This window comes from Myotis nattereri, assembly GCF_964212035.1.
Source record: "Myotis nattereri genome assembly, chromosome: 4".
Lineage (NCBI taxonomy): Eukaryota > Metazoa > Chordata > Mammalia > Chiroptera > Vespertilionidae > Myotis > Myotis nattereri.
The window spans coordinates 93,018,549-93,033,287 of NC_138079.1; the positions used below are offsets into that span (position 1 = coordinate 93,018,549).

General features: G+C 49.4%; 1 protein-coding gene across 1 annotated transcript in view; it reads right to left on the reverse strand.

Annotated features, from left to right (window-relative positions):
• SNX29 (sorting nexin 29) overlaps positions 1 to 14,739 on the reverse strand; it is a 447,929-nt gene that overhangs the window by 322,829 nt on the left and 110,361 nt on the right. The window contains exons 12-13 of the mRNA XM_081089509.1: positions 2,547 to 2,610; positions 346 to 474 (exon numbers count right to left, since the gene is read on the reverse strand). Coding sequence (XP_080945635.1) covers positions 346 to 474; positions 2,547 to 2,610 — 193 coding nt within the window. The remainder of the gene's footprint in view (positions 1 to 345; positions 475 to 2,546; positions 2,611 to 14,739) is intronic.

Below are 14,739 nucleotides of genomic sequence, written 5' to 3' on the forward strand. Positions count from 1 at the left end.
CATTAAGGGAGGAAAGGAGGAAGGGAGGCGGGAGGGAAATGAAAAGCAGGTACACACATCCAGAGATGTGCGCATGCATGGACAGCTCTGGAAACAGTAACGTCGCCCATCCCCTGGGCAAACGTGGTCACTGGAGATTGCACACTGTAACCAGTTATACGCTTTGCATTCTGAATCACGTGTGTACATATTATTCAACATGTATTCAATAAAATATTAAAATTTCAAATGCATACATTTTATGGCTGCTGGTCACAACACTTTTTAATTAAACTGTGTTGGTAAAGGTGTGCTTGCGCTTCAGTAAGCCTCCCAGGCCCACCCCCGGTGTCTCTGCCCTCCTACCTTGCCAAGGCCTGGATCTTCATGACGTGCCGCTCCTCCTGCTCAGCCACCTTCTTCTTCAAGGTGTCGACCTCTTGCCGGAGGACAGCCGAGTGCTCCATCTCACCGTCCAGCAGGCTCCGCAGTGATCTGGAAGAGGAGGGCCCATCCGTTCAGATGCTGTGAACCCAGAGCCCATTGAGCCCAGGACACAGACATTTGGTCAAAACCTAATCATTCATTTTCCACAAGGCTACGCATAAGCCATAATTCTAGTCTATCTCATTACAAATTCCTTTAAGGAGATACCAAACTCTGCTCAAAAGCCTCAATCATTAGGATGACCCCAGGGAACCATCTGTGGTCTAGGCTCTGTGTCCCGACAGCCTGTGGGCAGCTGAAATCAAGAGAAACGGTGAGTTGAGCGAATCTCAGGCAAGCCCCTTCAGACATCCCAGCCAAAGGTGCAGCACATTCAACGGAGGCCACTATGTCCCAGCCACCAGAAAAAGAGAGTTAACAAAGGAAAGGATGCCAGTTCAAACCAAAATAATCTGAGCCATCAAAATAGAACACAGGCTCAGATTACCTGACAGATGTCCATCCTCATTTCCACTCCTACTCACAAAACACACTTTAACCCTGACCCCTGCAGCCTCCAGGTTAAACAAGCATATAGAGAGTTTATAGAGCTATAGAGTTTGCACGTGTCATATTTTATTTATGTCTGGAGTTTGTTAATCCTCCAAAACACGGGCACTTGTGAATCTGCCATCCTTGGTCTTAGACAGCGGCTCACCCAGAAATGACTGTAAGTTAGCACCTCGGAGTGAGCCAAGCCTGGGTCTGCTGACCGTCTACTTCACTGACCTCAAATGGCTATTTCTAGGAAGTATTTACTGACTCTGATGCATCTCCCTCCAAAATCTAGATGACACATGCCCTGGGACATCGAAATATAAGCCGAAGTGTCTGACCTCCCAGCCCCCCTGTTCACCACACTCTCCAAGACCGGTGAGAAAATTCCCCTCCTGGGCCTGGGACTCTGACACAAATCATGGGAGGAGAAGGAGAAGAAATTAACACACAGCGATTACTGTTTCTCACAAGGTAAGACAAAAACCTATGGCTTCTTCCATAACAGCTCCAGCTGGAGCAAGGAGAAACCCTGCAATGTCTACAGCCCCTTTGTTGAAAGTTTTCATAGGGAAATCGTGCTGTCTAAAGATCCTGTTTTTAAAAATTCTCTTTTGTTTTAGAAATCATGCTTGTTTGCTTTTGTATGCTTTCATAAAGGATTAGGGAGAAGCTTGTCAAGCAGCGCCCAAAATAAGATTTAAAAAGGAAAATCATGATGACATGTCACCACGGAGTCTTAATTCCTGCTCTGAGTAAAGAATAAGAGAGTGACATGAGCACACGCTCACACGCGCACGTGCACACATACAGGCACCCGACCCACCCCAATCCCCAGGGAGGCAGGCAAATCCCTCTCCTGACCACCTTGCAGCCTCGACAAGGTGCTGGCAGTCAAGAGGCTCCCATCGGGCAGCCAAGTGGTAGCGACACAGACGATACCTGCCTAGTATCTAGCACTGGTTTCAACAGGGAACAAAAGACAGCCCTTTGCCCTCTCAATGTCTGCACCTGAGCTTTTGGGAAAGCCAAAAGAATTCAAGTACCATCTTGCCAAAGTACCCGTTAGTGGAAAAAACTTTAAGCCAAGTATTCCAAGTGCCTGGAACATGGCAGATAAGCCCTCAATTAAAGGTTACTCAAAAGGTTGCTTCACTGGGTCTGAGGGTGACTGTTAGAGGGTACATGGGGTTCTTTTTACATGAAAATGTTCTAAAATTTTACTGGTGATTCATATAGCTGTGAACATACTAAAACCACTGAGCTGTACACTACTTTACATGGGTGAATTGTATGATATGTGAATTCTATCTCAATAAGTCTGTTTTTTAGTTTTAAAAAGATTGCTTTACCAAATCTTAAGCTTATTCTAAGGTAGTACCATGAATGTAAGGGTTTCATTCCTTGCTCACTCAGACTACAATATATCCATATTAAAGTGGTAATTCACAGACCAAAAAAGAAATACAAAATCATTGGTCACAATTTTCCCAATAAAGCAGAATTTTTTCATCTGTGATATTTTCTGTCCTGGAGGTAGAATGTCGAAGGACGAGGCCCTGCCTCGTGCCTGGAGGTCAGGATACCTGTTCTCTTCCTCCAGCTCATCCTTCCGGTTCATCATGGCCACGATGGCTTGTCGCAGTTCACCTAGGAAGAAAGCACACCCACATTAGTCCGGGTTGCTGCCCTCTCACCAACCACCAATCTGGGTTACGGGCTATTTATAGCGACTTGTCTACACAAGTTCCCTCTCCCTTTCAAAAATAATTCCTGTACAACTCGAGTTATCCAGTGGGCTCAGCTGCTCACTCTCAGCCACACACAACAGGAGGACAGGATGGATTATGTGTGGAGTTGTCTCTGGTGAGCCCTCAGCCGCCTGGAAAAAGCAGGCTTGTGGTTTCTAAGTGCTTCAAGGTCCCTGCTGCTGGACCACATCTGTTCTGAACAATGACATATTCCCAGTTACAGCTGCCCATCAACAGCGGATCAGACAGCAGACCGAGTGACACTTGGGTCCACGCTGACATGGAAATCCTCAAGTTTACTAAGATATCTGGTTTTCTATAGTCAGCATACAGGCGACCCTGGGGGGAGCGGGGGGAGGAGTCCCAATACACAGTCCATAATCACTTACAGGAGCTCCTCTCCTAGATAGCTTCTACATAGGAAGTATTCACCCATAGGAAACCATGTCTTTATATTAAATAACCACCCAAATTTCCTACCTACATCACACAACTGTTGTCACTGCCCATCCACACATTCAAGACATCATTCACTGTGCCACTCGGATCTCAAGTCCAGGAGCTTCTCACTTCTCCTGGAGTTATTTGAGATTCCCCCCGCCCCCCAAGAAGCCCTATAAACTGTTTCCCTCTTGGGATTGGCTACTAGGAAGCTCACAGAGAAAATTATGCATCTAGTGAGTGTACTTAGCCATGTGCCAACCAGGATGTGCCCTAACCCTGCTCTGATCTTCTCCAGCCTGTATGTCCACTTGTGTCAATTTGCCTACCACTGGCCTCAATTTCTTTCTTATCTGTTTTAATATGCTGCTTCAAATCCTCTTTAGAAAAAAGGTATGGATTGTTGGTTACTACCTTTTAGCTAAAATCTGAACCCTTATACAAGTACTAGTATAGCTCCGTTCAAAGCCCCTACTGGCACTATCTCATTTAATGCTTTATATGCACCTAAGAAATGCATGGCACTGAACCACAGAAGCCACAGAAATAGCAATGACCAACACTGACCCAATCCACACCATCATGCTGGTAGAACCCTTCCCTTCCACGCTGTGCATTTCCAGCCTCCAGGACCACGGCCCTGTATTTGCTTCAACATCAACATGACTGAGGACACAAATAAAACAATATTCTGATACTAGGAATCTTAGAGGGAGGGGGGACATCACAGGAATAAGGCAGTCAGACGACTACCCCTTCTGCCTTCCCCATGCAGCCTTTGGACACTGGTGGTAACGGGGGGAAAGGAAATGGTTCAAGACCTGGTATTCCCCCACCCAAAAAAACCCACACAGTTTCAATAGACTTTAACTTTATATGCATTCACTTTGCTGTAGAGCCAGGAGGTGACGTTTGAATTGATCTCCTTATATTACATAAATATTATATTTCTCCAAGCCAGCGACACTCACTGGCAGAGGCCCTGCCTAACTTGTAATTTTCTCTCGTCCCAGCACCGTACATCCCATTATCTGTTTAGTCTATCACTGTGATTTCCTTCCTCTTCATTACCTGCCACAGCACACACTGCAAGTGACAGCAGAGCAGGGCTGCTGCATGGCAGCCTCCCAGGTTGAAGTGCAAAGGACCACCCATCTCAAAATCCATTCCTGACTTGGCCTCAGTGAACCAAACAGCCAATCTGGTCAAGGCCACAGGATAATGTTAATTTTAACTGTAAGCAGTCGATAAGGGATAAAGAGCAGCATTTCAAATCCCTGTGGGAAAGATGGATTCCTCCATAAATGTTGCCAGGGCAAGAAACCATTTTGGGAGCAAGAAACAAGACTTTAATCTCTGCTTCTGCTATGTATCAAAATAAATTCAAACAGAATAATTTAAATATGTGAAAAGCAGCAATTAAAGCTCTAGGACTATGTGGACAAACACTGATGCCATCTTGGGGCAGCAGAGGCCTTTCTTACCACAAAGCAAAGAACAAGTCCATTAAGGAAATAACTTCTGCACATCAAGGGCCAACCTAACAAAAATAACATCAGGGCAGCAAGCAGGTTTTCTAATCAAACCCCAGACCTCCCACGTCTCACCTTGACGACCTGGCAAATGGCCATCTCTTTGCTTCTCAGTTCCCTCAGCTGAAAATAAGGTGCTAATATTGCCGACCACGTGGGACAGGGAGGGGTCGGCAGCAGTTTCCCGAAGACAGCCACGTTTTCAGTTGTCTGTGGCTGCTCTCATGCCACAATGCAAAGCTGAGCTGTGGTAACACAGAGCGAGGGGCCTGCACTGCCTAAAATATTTCCCATCTGGCCTTTACAGGAAGGGTTTGCCAGCCTGTCTTAGGGGAACATCCAGAAGCTCTTACCCCCCTGAGCCCCACACACACTGCTGTCCCTCTCCAGTTCAGGGGGGTGGCTCTCTGTGGGGAGGCCCTGGGCCTGCCAGACATTCGGCCAATGGCAGGGCCACTGGGCAGGACCACTGGCTAGCTGCCAACAGGAGACTGTAGACCAGGCTTTAATAGACAGGGAATTGGCAGTTGAGCAGCTGCTGCCCAGGCACTGTGGATCCCTCCACACCTCTCCCAAGACCCCTCAGCTCTGCCTCTGGTCCCTCTGGCTGCCCTGCTCAGCCTTCTTGCCTGGATCTTCCTCCTCCAGAGGCGCTGCACCTACACCCAGGGCTCACCCTGCGGACACCAGAGCTCCAGCCCATGTGCACCACAGCCCTCCACTGGCTCCGCCCCGCTGTCTCCTCTGCTCCTCCCGCTAGTCTCCCACCCCATCAACCCCACTCCCCCTCTTTTGTGCCTTTGCACAGGCTGTTCCCAGCATGTAGGAGGCCTGGCTGCCTCCCCTACTTGGAGCCTCCTTCAAGTTTCAGGTCGGGATCACTTCTGTGACACCTTGGCCCACTGGCTGTGGCAGATATGGGAGCCAGCAGGCCTGTCCTGTCTTATTCATGCCCCTCCTCTGTCCCCAGCAACCTCTAGTTCCCACCTTCCCCCTGCTGCAGCGAGTGGGACCCAGAGGGGTTAGATGAGTCAAACTAAACCAACCATATAGAGCAGCGGTTCTCAACCTGTGGGTCGTGACCCCTTTGGGGGTCAAACGACCCTTTCACAGGGGTCGCCTAAGACCATCGGAAAACACATATATAATTACATATTGTCTTTGTGATTAATCACTATGCTTTAATTTTGTTCAATTTGTAACAATGAAATTGGGGGTCACCACAACCTGAGGAACTGTATTAAAGGGTCATGGCATTAGGAAGGTTGAGAACCACTGATATAGAGTCTTCTAGAAGTTTGGGATGGGCCAAGTCTATGCTAGAGATGGAGGAGGGTGGGGGCTGGTGCATCTCGCCCAAGAGCACAGTCCACATCACTCCACCAAAATCCACCTGCTGAAAGGCAGGCCGAGGACAGTTTGCCAGGGCTCTTCTATCATCAGACGCAGAGGCAGCGACAAATGAGGTACAGGCACAGGGCAGAAGCCCAGCAAAGACAGTAGTTGGTGAAACCTCTCAGGGGAGCCCACCTGGCAGAGAAAGTGCCTGGCTGGCGTCTTAAATGTCAAACATGGGCCTGACCCTGCAACAGCACTGAGGCACCCAGACTCTGAAAAGCACCCCTGTCGATTAGGTAAACTAGCCTTTGGCTGACTTGGTTTCTTTTGGCACAAATATAGCCAAAACAGCTCTCTGAGGTTGACACCTGAGACCATGTGACCACAGGACTAGCAGGCGACTAGCCATCCTGGCTTCCACCAGACTCCCCCCAGGCACCTGGGAGCCCGTCGACACTCTCTGCCCTCGTGAGTGAGACCGTGTCCTCACAGCAGAACAAGCCCAGGAGAGCTCACTGGACCCCACTTTGCCCAAGCTCCCACCCACCATGTATATACCGGTTCCTCTGCAGGCCTGGCAACCGAAGCCCCACCCCCATACCTATGAGTTCCTTGAGAAGACAGAGTGCACAGGAGAGGAGTCAAGCCTGGGTGAACAAGTGAACTAACGAACGAGCGAATGACTGGCACCCACTGGGAAAATGTGCCCCTCGTCGGCAGGAACTGAGCATGAGATGGGCTGGGCAGAATGTCAGCTGCGCTTAATAGTAAGTCCAAGGCCGCACCAGAGAAGGCTAACCACCGGGTTCACAGCTGTAATTTCCTGTCCCGGTGACAGGGAGTCAGACTCAAACGGAGCTTGTTTCCAGTCTGTGTCTGGGAATAGATACACATGGAAGGGAGGGGGCAGAAAGCATTACCATGACCTAAAACTGGACAAGCCTGCCACACCATTCCCCTCCTCCTCGGCACCCACCATGTGAATCAACGGTGAATCCCTGATTTCAAACGGGTCGGCAGACCAGGGACCAAGCTCCGCCCCCAGGGACCCAAACACAACACAGGCACTTGCAACAGATAACCTTCACCCATTCACACAATGACCATGGGCGTCAGAGGCTGCTATATTAAGTACTATATTAAGTTGAGCCTTCCCACCTTTGGCCATTAAAGGCCCTGGGGAGAGGGAGGGCAAATTATCTTTAGGTAAACTGATCTCAACTTCCTTTTCCAAGTTAAATAGGAAGGAGGACTGGATGAGAATGAGGGGGAGATGCGTACATCTGGAAGTATGCAAGCTCTCTCTCTCTCTCTGTTATATACATAGAACTGGGTAATAATTCTTTGGCTTTATATAGCATCGCTTTCCAAAGACCTCAAAAGAACCTTTACAAACATTCCCCTGGGGCCCATCCTCAGTTACAGTTAAAGGGAGAGCTCAGGAGGGCACATGCACGGAAATAAAAGCATTCTTCTGTGGGTATATACTTAACCTAGGCCATCATTTTTCAAACTTAACAGACTGCTTTTTTCTTTTTCTATCTACCCAATCTCTTTCCTTTTATCTCCAGGAGAAAGGATAATCTATATTGAGCTCTAAGGGTAACTTTTAAAACCAATCTTGGGCCATTCTAGCTTTTTGTTGTTTCTCTCTCTTGCCTCCCCTCAACACCCTGTCCCCCCAGGATTTCGACTTTGCAATGTGTTAGGATGGAAAAAAAAAAAAAGCCCAGAGACATGTCCCCAGAGCTGGGGTGGCCAGAGCTCCAGGCTTCGGTTGTTTTCTATGCGCCCCACCAGGCAGAGGCAGTCTGAATACACAGTCTCATTTAATTCTCACAAGATTCCTTGAGAAACAAGAATCACTGTGCTCACATGAACGGGGAGACAGAGGCCCAGAGGCAGGGAGTGACTCCCCACCCCACACAGCCAGGAGGCAGCAGGGGCAAGGACCCACCTGGTCAGGCTCCCTCCAAAGCCTGTCCCAACCTTCACAGCACCAGGCCTAGCTGTCCCCCGCACAGGAGGCCACACCAGCTTCCAGCATGGCCTCCAGCACTCTCCCAACCCTTCTCTGTCCTCGTGGGAAACCAGCAATCTGATTCAATCTGCTCCCCTGGCCCAACCCTCAGCTTTAAAACTACTGTTTCAACATGACCTGGAAAGGAGAAGAAAGGGTTTGAAAAACCCATGGGAAGGAACAGACTGAGAACTTTAAGAAAACCACAAGGGACAGAAGAAAACAACCTTGTAAAGTTCTAGATTTTTATCAGCTTTTCCATATGTGTAATTTGGGTTCTCTTGCTCTCTCTCACACACACACACGCACACACGCATGCACACACATACACACAGTGTTTATAGTGACTTGCAGTACAAACCTTAAGGCAGGTGTCCCAAAAGCAAATTCAAACAGGGCCACAGAAGTAATGACAGTGATGCACTGCAGTCCTCGAAGGGTTGTGGGGCAGTGGGAAGAGGGAGAATGTGCCCTGCTAAGGCAGCAGTCCCTGCCTCCGTCCACTGTCCCACACAGGGATGCAGCTAGGCTGCCCCCACCTCTCACTTGCCAAGACAAGCCAGAATCCATGTTTTCAGACAAACCAATTTTAAAAGGTATTAACTAAAGTTCTTACCAGGCAGGCACAACAGATCATGGTGCTGGGCCACCACTTCGAGACCCCAGTGCCCTAAAGTCTGAGTTCCTGACCACCCATCAGCTTGAAAATGTCAAGATAGTAGCACACACATGCACAGCCATTTTTAAAATCAGCTTTCTTCCCCACATCAGAGAACGTCAAAAGCACAGCGTTGGAAAGGGCCTGAAAGGCTGTAATGGAAGCGGAGACCTCCAGGAGAGGGGAGAAGGGGGAGCTAGACACCCCAGAGCAGCTGCCCAGGAACCTCAAAGTGATTCACTCGGGGACTAAAAGGATCAAGCACCCCTGCTCTGTCCCCCTCAGAAAGGCCTAGAAAAGACCTGGATGTGTGAAGTCATCAGGTTACTAGGAGTAACTCGGGCTGGGAGGGAATCTCTCAATTTCAGACAGTTCCACATATTTTATGTCTAGAGTCTCTACATTTATTCTCTGAAGTTATTTAAATGAAAGGCATCAACACATCATTTAGCTTAAAGAGATATCTCCAAAAGAATAAAAATAGACAGTTTCAGAGGCTGCTTCGAGGGAGAAAGCACGGACTTCTCTAACCAGTAAGAAAAGGGAGAGGGGTGGGCCCCACCGCTGCCTGGGGTTTCACTGCCCGGTGCTAGACTACAGAGAGTGACCTACGCTGAAGGAGGCAATTTTCCTGGCTTACGGCCCTGGGCAAAAAGAAAGACTCTCTTCCCAATCTCCCTCTCCAGGGCCTGGACCTGGCACAGCCCGGACAGAGTAAGGCAGCACCACATGAGGAGAGAGCGATGGCCCAGACACCAGTAGGGCCAGGCGGGGCTGCACATTAAAACCACAAGCTAACTCAATGTCCAGTTGGGATCGGGCACCAGTGTTTTTGTGTAAAGCTGCTCAGCTGATTCAAGCAAGGTTGAGAAGCACAGTGGCAGGTGACCCCGAGCTGAAGATGGCTCAACACAGCAGCAGCAAGCACTCAAAATCTCCTACTGTGGGCCAGGCCTGCCTCAAAGCCTAATAACAGCATCTCTCATATGCTGTTATCAATCCTCCCATAATCCCAAGGTACATGCTGTCACTATTCCTGTTTTACAGACAACCAATTTACAGTTCAGAGGTTAAATCATCTGCTCAGGGTCACACAGCAGGAAGCAAGGACAAAGGCTATGTTCTGAGATGAACTCAGAGGAGGAGGCCTCTGTCCTTGGTCCTGATCTACCACACTGGCTTCTCTGGGGAAGTCTGCAGGTGTTTTCCCCATGGGAGAAAGATGACTGATACGTGTACCCCAACATTCAGACAAGCTTTATCAGCTGCTCCAGTCTGGTCACAGATGTGTTCATGAGGAGCAGAGAATCCATGTCACAGCTCGAGCATTAGAGGGGACACAGTGCCCCCCGAGGAGATTTGGGATTTCATTGTGACTGGGGAACACGCCAAAAGGGAAAAGCAGATGGAGAGAGAAGAGAGAGGGCCTTGGGCTCTAGCTGCCCTGATACACGTGACAATTTTTCACCCACTGCCAACCTTGAAAGATAGGTCTGGGCTTGGCTGTATTAAAGAAAGCAATGAGTTCCTTACTTCATGGAAGTGGTGGTGTTCCCCTCCCCCTTTCGCAGGTGGAAAAACTGAGAAGTTTAAATGACTTTCCTAATAACAGCTGCCAGCAGGCATATGCCATGTCCAGACACTGGGTGAAGATCTGTGCATAAATTTTCTCATTAAGCCCTCCAAACCACCCCATGAAGGAGGTGCTGGAATCAAACCCATTTTATAGATAAGGAAACAGACACCAGAACACAGGCCATTTGGCACTGAGACCCACAACCATAATACCCATATGATACTGTCTCCCTGACCCCAGGGTGGGATCTGAGAAAGAGGCTGCCAGAGTTTCAGGCCGGCTCTGCACATTACCTCAAAAATCACGTGCTCAAGAGACAAAGCCTAAGCAGGGTCCAGGCAGAGTCAGCTTGGCCGCAGGCCAAGGACATGCTTTCACCCAGCTTCTCCTCCTCACACCTCTACTAACTGACCCCTCAGGAGGGAGAACCAGAGACCACTGATCCTGGGGACCCAGTGCTGCCTAAATGCAAAGGAGTCCCTGGATGCTGGAGGTCTGAGAGTGATAACACTCTCTTATTTTACTTAAGTGGGTTCCTGTCACCTCCAACCAAATGAGGCATCTCTCCTATGCTGCGACTTGGGACCCACGCTGAGCTGGCACTGGAGTCAACGTGCCCAGCAAGGTGGGGCTCACACAGGATGAGAAAATAACATTATACACAAAGATGTGTGATGTAAGGGTAAGTAACCAATAAGGACTCCAAGTCCTTGGCTGGCTCAGCTGCTAACTGGCAAGGTGCTTTAAGCGTTTCACACACACTTTGGGTCTCAGATGTTTAGTCTGTAAAACAGGAGGTTAGACAAGCTGATTGTCTAGGATCCTTCTAGCTCTGAGATGCTGTGACTCATCAGGAGTAGCAAATGAGCCTTTCTAGCTTCTGGCTCCTGCAAGCAAATGTGGCATAGTAGGCGTCCCGTCACCTGCACCTATCCACTGGCTGGACACCAGCAGAAACGTGACCGTGACCTGCCTAAAGCCCCAGGTCCGCCATGGTCCCGAGGGCTGTGCCACCAGCATCTGCTGCGATTGGCCTCACGCACAGCAGGGTAGCGGGGTTAACGGATGGCAAGGGAGATTAATTGCATGTGAAATACCCATAAATAATTAGGACATCAGCTGCACAGCTGCCTTCCACCCTCAGGCTGTGATATCATATGTATGGGCAATTCTCAAACAGACAGATCCACACACATAATCTGCAATTAATTGGAAGCACACAGCCACTGGGAGAACACAGGCAGATCTCACACCAGGCTGAGCGGCACCACTCTACGCTCTCCTGTGCTACACCTTGATGCTTTGAAATCTGATACACAGAGCATGGGTTCTAGTCCCTGCTCTGCTATTTACCTCCTGTGCAGCCATGTGTATGCTGCCTGCCTTCTGTTTCCCACCCCCACAATGGGCATGATGGCACCTACCGTCTACCACCAACATGATGGAGGTGATTCGAGGGGAGAGAGGTCATGAGGTGCTCGTAGATGAAGGATGCAATGCTAATGCCTGGCTAAGCAATCACCCCTCCAGTCACCTACTCAGTCACGACCATCAGGGAAGAGACACAGAATGATGCTCCTGAGTCTATAGTCAAGGCAAGTGAGGCCCAGAAAGGTGGAATGACAATCAAGAGACACCAGAACACACGTGGCCAGGAGGCAATGGAAATCGCTTGGCTCTCCTGACACTGAGCCCACCACCCTGTTCCTGAGCATGGAGTTTTCCATCCCTGCCGCTAGTGCCACAAGGACCCCCTCCAAGTTCCCTGACTATTGAGAGCAGAGACGATATCTAACCTCAGACGGAAAACAGGAGGGATCCCTTCACCCAGCAGGAAGGAGCCGGGTCATCAAACTGCCCCCCCAGCACAGGTAATGGCAATTCCTCAGCTAAGAATAGGACATTCAGGCCCAGCTGTGTGGTGTGTGAGAAGGGCCCCTTCCCAAGCTCCCCCTCCCCCTCCCACCCTGTGGGAATATGATGACGGCACCTGTTAGAGAACTGAGACCTTGGGAGCCTGGCCAGCTCTTTGATCAAGAAACAGCTCAACAGGGGACTCTTTCCCTTCCCCTGGTGGGAGTCTGTGCTTGTTTCTCAATAAATTTCAGCTTTTACTATTAAAAAAAGAAGAAAGGAAGAAAGAAAGAAAGAAAGAAAGAAAGAAAGAAAGAAAGAAAGAAAGAAAGAAGAAAGAAAGAAAGAAAGAAAGAAAGAAAGAAAGAAAGAAAGAAAGAAAGACGGGAAGGAAGGAAGGAAGGAAGGAAGGAAGGAAGGAAGGAAGGAAGGAAGGAAGGAAGAAACAGCTAAACAGAAACTTTTCTCAATGTGAGCCCAGACTGCCTATAGCTTGGGTTTTGACCTCACACAGCTTGTCCTAGAGCAGCGGTCGCCAACTGGTGGTCCGTGAGGTCCGAAAGGTTGGCAGCCGCTGCTCTACAGCATGTCCTTCCTGCATGCCTTGCTTGCTTTGTTTTCTGTACTGAGAAAGCCTCTGTTTCAGAAAACTTCACACACACACACACACACCCCACCCCAGTGCACACATAGATCCTAATAAACCCCTGTCTTTAACAGCCACTCCTTCCGGGTTATTTCTTTGGAATTGGCAAGCAATACACCGAGGTTTTCTCGGACCTCAGCTCTTTGCATTACGCCAGCCATATTGGAGGAAGAGTGTGTAATTGGAAACTGGACAATCAGTGCCTTTCACATTCATGGATTTAACACTCCTACTTTATTTACCTTTAAAACACAGATCAGACACTCTCCCAAAGGAAGCCTTCCTGGCCCTGCAGGATGAAGCCAATTCTTCCCCCTTAGCGGCCGGAGGACCTCAGCTTTAGCTTTTACAACCTTCCTGACTAACTGGAGAGTTCCGTGTCAGCAGGATTCAACCCATCACCTCTGAATTTCCCTCCGATGCCCAGCGCAAAGGTGTGTCTTCAGCAGCCCAGGGACCAACAAACACTGAGCTGCCTCTTCACCAAGAACCTTCTGCTACCACCTTTGTTCTTAGTTCAAGATGCTTCACCAGGCAGGGTGGAGAGCTGCTGCTTTCTGAGTCCAGTTCCAACTCTAAAGAGGCGCCACTGCCTTATGACTGGCACTTACTATGGACCAGCAGCAGAGGGCACCCTTCTCAGTCCCCCCACCTGGCCATCAGAGGCTCAGAACTCCGAGGACGAGTTCTGAGACCCTCATGGGTGGTGAAGGGAAAGCTGGTAAGTCGTCCCTAACTGGGCTTAATCAGTACCTGAGTACAGATGGCTTCAGCAATCCAAGGGCCAAAAACACCAAGTTGCCTCCTCACCAAGAACTTTCTGTTACCACCCCTATTCCGGTGCAAGAAGCTTCAAAAGGCAGGGAGGAACAATAAACTCCATGGAGTCCCAGTTTTCAGCAAAGTCACAGAGCTCGTAACCCTTGCGAAGCTCTTCAGGCCCCGTGTGCACCCCCTGCTGGCAGAGCCCTGGGAATGGTGACCACAGGGTGGGTGTGGCTGTGGAAGCCCCAGGAGAAAGAATGCACGCTGGATACCTGCCATGCTGGGCACGTCCCAGACCTTCACCGGGCGTTCCCTCGCATCTCTCCCAGAGGAACCGAAGCAGGAAGCATGGGCTCGGGAGAGTGAGTGGCCCCCAAACTATTAAACCTGAACTCTCTTCGGTGATCTTGCTTTCCTCCAGCAGCCTCATGAAGACCTGCCTCTCTGGGCTTTCCTATTGTCTAAAGCTCCTCTCTACCGCATTCCAGCATTATGGACCTGCCAGCTGCCACCTGCACTGTTCATCCTGAGCAATCTCTGTCACACTACACTAAGCTGCCTATTGGGCGGCTATGCCAAAGCCACTCCCAACCACTCTCCTTTGCTGCCTTCCACCTTACAGGCTGGGAAGCCAGAAACTCACTTTCCAGTTTTCCTTGCAGCTCAAGGGGCCATGTGACTCGGTTCTGCTCGCTGAGATGTAAAGGGAAGTCTGCTATGTGAGTGGTTCTCAACCTTGGCTGCACATTAGAATCACCTGGGAATCTTTTTAAAATCCTGATTTCTGGGCCTCATCCTCCGGAAATTGTTTCTTTGTTACTAATGTTGTGGCCTCACCCCATAACAAAGAAACAGAATGTCCGGAGGATGAGGCCCAGAAATCAGGATTTTAAAAAGATTCCCAGGTGATTCTAATGTGCAGCCAAGGTTGAGAACCACTGCGCTACGTGGTCTTCTGGGAAGGCTTTTATTTTCCTGATGAAGAGAAGAGAAAGCAGGTGCTCCCCCTCTCCTTTGCTTCCTGCCTGAAGTGGATATAGTATCCAATACAGCAGCAACCATCTTGCAAACATGAGGCAACAAGCATTAGGATGAATGCCAATAATTACAGAAGTTGGGTCAGAAAGAGCCTGAATCCTCAGTGGCACTGAGCTGCTAAACCATGCCAGCAACCAACTACCTCCAGACTCCCTGTTAG